The sequence below is a fragment of the Bidens hawaiensis genome, unplaced genomic scaffold (assembly GCF_021521415.1).
Source record: "Bidens hawaiensis isolate Kalapana, Puna unplaced genomic scaffold, B.hawaiensis_p1.1 tig00021494_1, whole genome shotgun sequence".
Lineage (NCBI taxonomy): Eukaryota > Viridiplantae > Streptophyta > Magnoliopsida > Asterales > Asteraceae > Bidens > Bidens hawaiensis.
The window spans coordinates 80,089-87,877 of record NW_027493331.1 but is presented as its reverse complement, the minus strand read 5'-3'; the positions used below and the strand labels follow the sequence as shown (position 1 = coordinate 87,877).

Sequence of the window (7,789 nt, the reverse complement as noted above, 5' to 3'; positions counted from 1 at the left end):
GCCCGCCTATCTTGCCACCTCTAGTGATAATATATAAAAGCTGTAATACCTGAATTCGGTAATTTCTCTTTGTAAGATTTTTTGAGCATCCTTAGGATTTACAACATAGTTCACCTGAATATTTCCACACAATAAAACGTATTTAAAAACAATAATAAAAGGAGCATTTGACTCAACAAAGTGAGACCAAGACCTTAAAAGTGAAATTATCTCTAGACATGGGAGGTTCAACTGATAAATCTTGGCAAGCTTCACGGAACAGTTTCTCTAATATATGTAGTGTCAACTCTTTACGCTGGACGGGGCTGAGCATTACCACATGAATGGTTGACCGTGAAGGAAAATATAATAGATATATACCCCGCGGTTCGGATATGCTGAAAAGAAAAGGAGAAAATTACTAAATAAACAAGACAATAAAAACGACAATAAAAGATATATACCCCACGGTTCATGATTTTATCCATTTGCATCATTTTTCAATTCATCTTTGTTATATATGTCAATTGACAAACAAACAAGACAATAAAAAAAGAGCAACTTACCCATGATACAAGTAAAAGAAAGAAACTGATGACTCAAGGTAAGAGCATTCCGTAGTGGTTTTCATTTGCAGTTCACTTAAACTATATCCGTCTTCTTTTAGATTCCGTTTCTTAGCCGATTCATTGACTTTACAAACGCATCCGGTTTGAAGAATGAAGTTGAAATCAAGCTCTACTTTTGTTTCGTATATCCCCTGAAATGTAATTGGACAAGCAGCCGCATATAACAAGCAAGTTTGGCAAGAGTTTCTAAACTACTTTTATTTAATTTATACGGACCTCCACTTCAGGATCTGCAAGGTGAGCAGCAAGTTTCCTGCTTTCTTTTCTAAACTGATCTTCATCAGTTATGACCTGCAAATGGTACCAATCAATAAGCTTCGTAAGTTACTAAATTAATCATATTTTCTTTTTTTAATTACAAATATACCTCGATCAAGTTATGGCGATGGTGGCCGTGAGGAAGACTCTTGTTCACAAGTTTTCCAGGAAACTCTTCAGTCACCGGAGCCTTAGAGTTTAGGTAAAATACTCTGGGAACATTAATAGGAATCTTATGCATGGTTCCACTACAAACAACCCACGCAAAAAATTGACCATTTTGTGAACTTGGAACAAGTTGAATTATCTGGTAAAAAGAAAACAAGGCTTAAGGTGCATAATGGGTAAAAAAGAAAGTGCAAATAGCAAAAAAAAATAATAATAAAAATAAAAATAAAAAGTTAACTACCTGCCAGTGACTGTTTATAAGAGCTTGTTCCTGCCTCTTAAATAACGAACCGACCCCGGATCCAGGTTTTCTCCTATTTGCCACACCACTAGGAATACCAGTAGCTCCATTTCTTCGATTAGATTCATCCCAGGTGTCCAACCTGCCAATGGATCAAATGACTTGCATAAAACGAGGTAATTAAATTCACCCATCGCGTCCAACCTCCACCATCGCTTCTACTCAAAGATTCAGATTATGACTAATATAATTCCTCTTTTATTGTAATTAATGACTGGTTAGTTTAAACTCACTCTATAAATAGACAAAAAAAAATGTGTCAAACAACCCAACCCGACCTGTTTCTTCCCATTTAGACCAATTACCAATCTGCATGTGTTAATAAGGTACCTTTGTCTCTTTCTTCTTTCACGAACTTGTTTCCACTTACGTTTTTTTGACTTAAGCCATCCTTGATAATCCAGATTTTTGTCTATATCTTCAATATCAACATCAATAGGTTGTGGTGATGATGCTGGCAGATTCCTACTTTGACCATTATCAGGTTTTTCTTAAAAAAAGCTTCTTGGCCGCTCCTCTTATTGTTAGTTTCATAAAAACGGACAATAGGCCTAGGTCCAACACCATAAGATTTTCCGTTGTTCCCGAAATCCTCCAAATCAACAACGTTGTGTTCGTTCGGTTCATGATTTTCTCCATTTGCATCATTTTCCGGGTCATCTTCATTTACCTTGTTCACTGCACTAAAAATGTCAACCAGTTTTCTTTGCCTCAATGTGTCCTCTTTTTCACGAACCTTCTTGAACAACCAATCAGGATGAACTACTCTTGGAACAGGGTTTGAAACCTAAATAAGAAAAAAATATGTTAGAAAAAAAAACCAAACGGTTACATGCTAAACAGATGCAATACTAAATCAAATGTTTATAATAAACACTGTACCTTCTGCATTGCTGCAGGAATAGTAATAATTTTCTGTATAGCAGAGCTAAGCCGCTGTTTGTAATATGACCAGTCAATAATGGAACGAATTCCAAAATCTGATGAGATTTTGCACCACTTTTTCAAATAGAACTTCATAAGTTCTGTGCAAATGAAACATGTAAGATTAGTGTACTTTTAAGGTTTTAAAATTTCAAGTGTAACAACCTAGAGTTTCACCTGCATCAGTTTCAAATATAGCAACAGGAACAGCGCGTTCGCTCACCGGGTTACCCTGTTCTCATCAAGATCGACATTTGAACAGTAGTAAGCTTTTACAACAAATAATATAGAAAGAAACATGAAACAGATGGTAAGTTTTTGAAGAGTCAAATTGAAGTAGTACAGATGAAAGCTTGCAATTAGTTAGCTTATACTATCTCATCTTTAAACCTTAAAATATATTTTCCTCGCATTATTTAAATAATCAACTTTACCAAATGCACACCATATGATTACTTCAATTCGAACTTTTTGCTATCAGCCAAATGAGATGCTTACCCGTGGTTCACATGCAACAACATATTGGCAACGTAAGCCTTTATCTTTAACCATAGTATCACCAAGAAAATCAGCAAGACGCCTAGCTGTGGTTACCGCACATGATTTCTGTTCACCATAATCTGCTAAAGACTTGCTCATAGTGCTCGATTCCGAAATGTAATCAAGCAATTCACTGTCAGCAATATCCTTCCCTTGGTTCTAAAAGTATTTACTTATCAGTGATATTACATACACACACACACACACATATATATATATATATATAACATTAACAAAAACATAAAAGAAATATGATTTACATACATCAAGAAGATCGAGCCAGCTGTTGGCAACAGAAGCAACTACAGAATAGCATTCCTCTAAGGTAGATCCATGAAGAAATTTTTCAAAGAGCTCGGCCTGAAAAGATAAAAAGTTAAGTGAATGTGTCAAAGCACAAAATAAAAAATTAAGAAAACCATTAAGTCATAAAAAGGTTGTTAGATTAAGATATTACTTGGAATACTTTGATGAGCTTTAGTTCACCCCTCCTCTTTATCTCAAAACCTTTAAGCTCCGCAAGAGTACCATCTTCATTAAACACAGCATACCGCTTCTTTAATAATTTTCCTTCTTCTTTGGAAGCAGGAAGAATCATAGCCTACACTCATAAACAGTACAAAAAAGTCAAAATGTAATATCATGACTAATCCAACTAGCTGACAAAAAAAAGGTGTCATTTTAGTAGAGGTAGCAAAAAGGTGAGCGTTTTGAACAGGTTGGACTGTTCTCTACAATTTGTCCAAGAAATTAACTTTTTTTAAGGGATGTGATCCTCATACACCACCCTCATGCTGACTGTACAGGCCTATACAGCTCGTATAGGCTTTTATGGGCCGTATAGGCCACACATGGCTGACGAAGGGGACAAAAAACAGTTTTTCAGCCCGTATAGCCCTATACGAGCCATATAGGTCTTAAATCGTTTGTGCAGGGCCTGACACAACTCAGGTCCTATACGGACCGTATGCCCTACACGATCCGTATAGGCGAAAAGTGGCGTGTGAGGATCCATGGTGGTGTAGGAAGATCATATGCCTTTATTAAATAGTTATTGTCATGTGCTTATGAAATATAAGCTATTTCAATAATAATCTAATTCTATAATAAACTATTTTAAAAGATTATATATGATAGATATCCATTTTGAATGACTTTCAACCTTTTGACAGGTTTCCTACTTTGCTAAAAAAGACTGTTTTACATGTTTGACCTAACAGAAACAAATTATAACTCAAATCAATCCAATTACAAATATATGGACTAAAAAATGCACCTCTGCTTTCAAGATTTCACATATTTACCTTGTATGGTCCATCCACTTCAAATTCAATTGAGCATTCACTGTGTTTTGTGTATGTTCTGTTGATAGGATCGTTGAGAGTCTGATGAAAATAAAAAAAAAATGAGAACCATACACAATATAAATAAAAAAAGTATGAAACCCTTAAAAAGTGGAGGAACTATAAATACGAAAAGGAAAGGAAATAAATATAGGATCCAACAAACCTGATATTGATTATTTGTGTTGTTTACCGCCACATCAGCATTGAGCATAACACATGGATATGAGACTGTCAGCTTCTTCTTTGAGTCTCTGTAATGATATTATTTCAATAGGTTAAAATTTGCATCTGAAAATGTTATGCCGCATCAGCAAATCACAATACTGGTATATGAAAAAAAAATCTTACCTAAAAGTAAAATTTTCAGGGAATGACCCTGGCAAAGCACACCATATACCATCTGAATCTAATTCCAAAGGTCTTCCAATCTTTTCTACAAGTGAACAAGCATTCTGAATTATATTTGCTCCCGTATATGTAACAACTCCTGCCATTTCCATTGAATACCATCGTGCACCTCTGCAACAAAATCATCTTGTTTAAAAAATAGAGAGAAAAAATTATATAGAAACAAAAGATGAGATTTAGTGAAAAAAACATACTTGCGCATGAGATATCCATAGAAAGAATTCAGAATACATTTGTGAGCTAGTTGTAGTGAATCGTATAGAACCACCATATCCTACAATATTTTAGTAAATAACTAATTTATACCACCACTAGATACTGAGAAATTGGAATTAACAAAAACACATTCGATAAAGATAGAGTTACTTGTGCTTCTTGAATCTTTATAGGATTTCCACTAACTTTTGCTTCTGACAACTTCCCTTTCCATACTTTATTGAGCCCTTTGTACTCATATCGTCTATCACGGAAGCTTTGAACAAAATAACATGTTATGGTCTCATAATAAATAGACATATATAAATTTAAACAAAAAAAAAACATATTAATACAATAATCTTGTGTCTAAAGCAAAAGAAATCAACTGAATGCTTACCTTCGAACAGTATCAACATAAAACGGATTTTCACGCATGCATATCCCTGCTTTTCGATATTCAGTGGTGGCCTTTTCAAGCACTCGCTTATGGTAGGAGCAGAAAACGTTCTCATTAGACGCAGAAAATAAGCAGGTGCAGGTCAACTCGTAAAGCATTGCTCTATGTACAACCAATGAACCAAATAAGCTTTATGTAATGTGTTATATGTACAACCAAAAGCTGCATCTCTTTCAACTCTTTACTGTTCACATATCAAACTATTCAAAATATCTTCATCCGAATTTGAGAAAAAATATTATTTTAGTACATGTCAAAGTAGGGTGACCTGCAACACTTAGAACCTTCAAATTTTGTCTGATAACAATTTGTATCATAGTTGTTAACGGCGAATAGCGGACGATAGCGACAAGCTACCTATACGCTACGTAGCGATAGCGGTAATAGCGAGCGCTATTTTATGTTTAGCGATACACTAGAAAAAAATTTTAAAAATATTTTATATGTATTTTTATACATATATTTGACAAAAACGGTGTTTTTATAAGTATATTAACAAAAAACCCTGAAATCCATCTAAAATATAGGGTTTAGCATCGCTATTTTTGACAAAAACTGAGAAAAAATTAAATAAACCTGAAAGATCGCTATTCTTCACGCTATTAAGCGCTAAATATGAGATAGCGATGAAATCCTGCTACGCTACATAGCGCGCTATAGCAAGCGCCATCTTCGCTATTGACAACTATGATTTGTATGTCAAATATGGTTATAAAAACATATTTTTGTTACAAAATTAACAAATAGTTTATAGAAGGTTTTATGCATAAAACCAAACCCGTAGCTGAACTGAATAACTTCGCCTGCAAAGCATAACTTCGCCTGCAAGCTTAACTTCGCCTGCAAGCTTAACTTCGCTTGCAAGCAAGTTCGCCTAAAGCCAAGTTCACCTAACTGTAACTTCGCCTGGTGATAAGTTCGCCCATGATAACTTCGCCTAAAGCTAAGTTCGCCGAGCCTTAACTTCGCCTGGTGATAAGTTCGCTCAATGCTTAACTTCGCTTAATGTTAAGTTCGCTTAACACTAAGTTCGCTTACAGTAAGTTCTTTTAATGTTAAGTTCGCTTAACAGTAAGTTCGCCTACAGTAAGTTCGCTTAATGTTAAGTTCGCTTATTGTTAAGTTCGCTTAATGATAAGTTTGCTGGAGTTAGCAAATTAGAAAGTAAATTAAAAACCTAATGAAAAATGTGTTAAGACAGTTAATGGAAATAAAATTTTTTCATGCTGACCTGGCAGCTCGACCCCAGCCAGGGGCTCTGCCCCTTGGACCCTGCTATGGGCTGCCACCCCTAGACCCCGCTGCCAGGGGCGCTGCCCCCGGACCCCCATTCGTTGTGGGTTATATAAAGATAGAATTACAACATGAGTAGTAGTAGTTAATTGATACATGTAAATATTATACAGTTAGCCGTGCACAGCTCAAGAAGGGAATAACGATTAACGGAGAGCGTAACAGGATTCAAGTGAGTTTCTAGCCCCATTTATGTGTTATGTTTTCGGGGCTATGTGCATACTCAATATGTTTGTTAATACGCTTATCCTAAGAGATAAGTGTATGCCTTATGTGAATAATGTGGAATGTATGAATGATTGCCTGATGGTACGTGAATGATCTTCGGATATTGCATGTACTGTCAGGTTGTAACGCTATGTATAAGGTAAGTATGATATGTATGCTTATGTGTATGAATGTGATAAAGTTAATAAAAGAAGGAAAGGATGGTTGTATGGTTGTATGGTTACGAAGAGGGTACTGGGCCCTAATAATACTCGAGGTATGATGTATGGTTGTATGGTAACGAAGAGGGAATCGAACCCTACTAATATTCGAGAACTAGGGAACCGAACCCTACTAATATTCGAGGAAAGAGGGTACCGAGCTCTAATAATACTCGAGGAAGGAGGGTACCGAGCCCTAATAATACTCGAGGAATGTAAGGCGTAATGCCTTTTATAACGTAAGATATGAAAGCAAGTTAATACAAAAGAAAGTATGAAAGTATGAAAGTATGAATGAAAGAATATAAGTTTGTGTGTATTGTATAATGTATGATTAACTAGAACTCACTCAGCATAGCTGACTTTTAGTATGCACGCAGGTGAGTAGGATGAGGCAGCTCGCTTGAGAAAACACGTGGCACTGAATAAGAGGCTGGCATCGGAAGACTCAAGACGTTTAAGTTTAACGTTTTGTTTATTTTGAAAGACAAGATGTTGTTTTAAGACAAGATGTGTTTTGTTATGAAATGTTTTATGAAAGTTTTTATATTCCGCGAATGTTTTAATTAACTCTGATATTAGAACTGCGTTTATGAGTAAATCCAACACGAAAGTAGGGCTACCGGTAACGGGGCCTTACATTTTATAAGTTACAAGGAGGTTAAATAAGGAATCCCAAACACCCCCTTACATTATTCATGTTTGGGATTCTTAATTTAACCTCCTTAAAACTTATATAAGTTATAAGTTACAAAACTGTAACTTATGACTTATACATTCACAATTTTTAACTTTTTCAAACATCATATAACTTCTAAGTTACAAGTCAAAGGAAAATAAAATAAGCAATCCCAAACACC

At 35.3% G+C, this 7,789-nt stretch overlaps 1 protein-coding gene across 1 annotated transcript; it reads right to left on the bottom strand.

The window, feature by feature from the left end:
* Positions 1-1,144: 1,144 nt before the first annotated feature.
* LOC143563511 (DNA polymerase epsilon catalytic subunit A-like) lies at positions 1,145-5,430 on the bottom strand. Its single transcript, XM_077051036.1, has 14 exons — positions 5,149-5,430; positions 4,920-5,025; positions 4,748-4,827; positions 4,494-4,664; positions 4,309-4,396; positions 4,104-4,184; positions 3,257-3,400; positions 3,064-3,159; positions 2,758-2,958; positions 2,437-2,491; positions 2,218-2,360; positions 1,666-2,122; positions 1,276-1,417; positions 1,145-1,173 (listed from the first exon to the last, which is right to left on the bottom strand). Exons 1-12 carry the CDS (start codon positions 5,304-5,306, stop codon positions 1,748-1,750), a joined length of 1,698 nt encoding a protein of 565 aa, XP_076907151.1. The 5' UTR covers positions 5,307-5,430; the 3' UTR covers positions 1,145-1,173; positions 1,276-1,417; positions 1,666-1,747.
* Positions 5,431-7,789: the final 2,359 nt, after the last annotated feature.

Bases quoted from the DNA above. Each gene is read 5' to 3' on its own strand.
- LOC143563511 (XM_077051036.1), bottom strand. From the start codon at position 5,306: ATGCTTTACGAGTTGACCTGCACCTGCTTATTTTCTGCGTCTAATGAG. The intron at 4,665-4,747 runs GTATGTTTTTTT...ATTTTGTTGCAG, and splicing joins TATGGATATCTCATGCGCAA to AGGTGCACGATGGTATTCAA. The intron at 4,397-4,493 runs GTAAGATTTTTT...ATATCATTACAG, and splicing joins CCTGAAAATTTTACTTTTAG to AGACTCAAAGAAGAAGCTGA.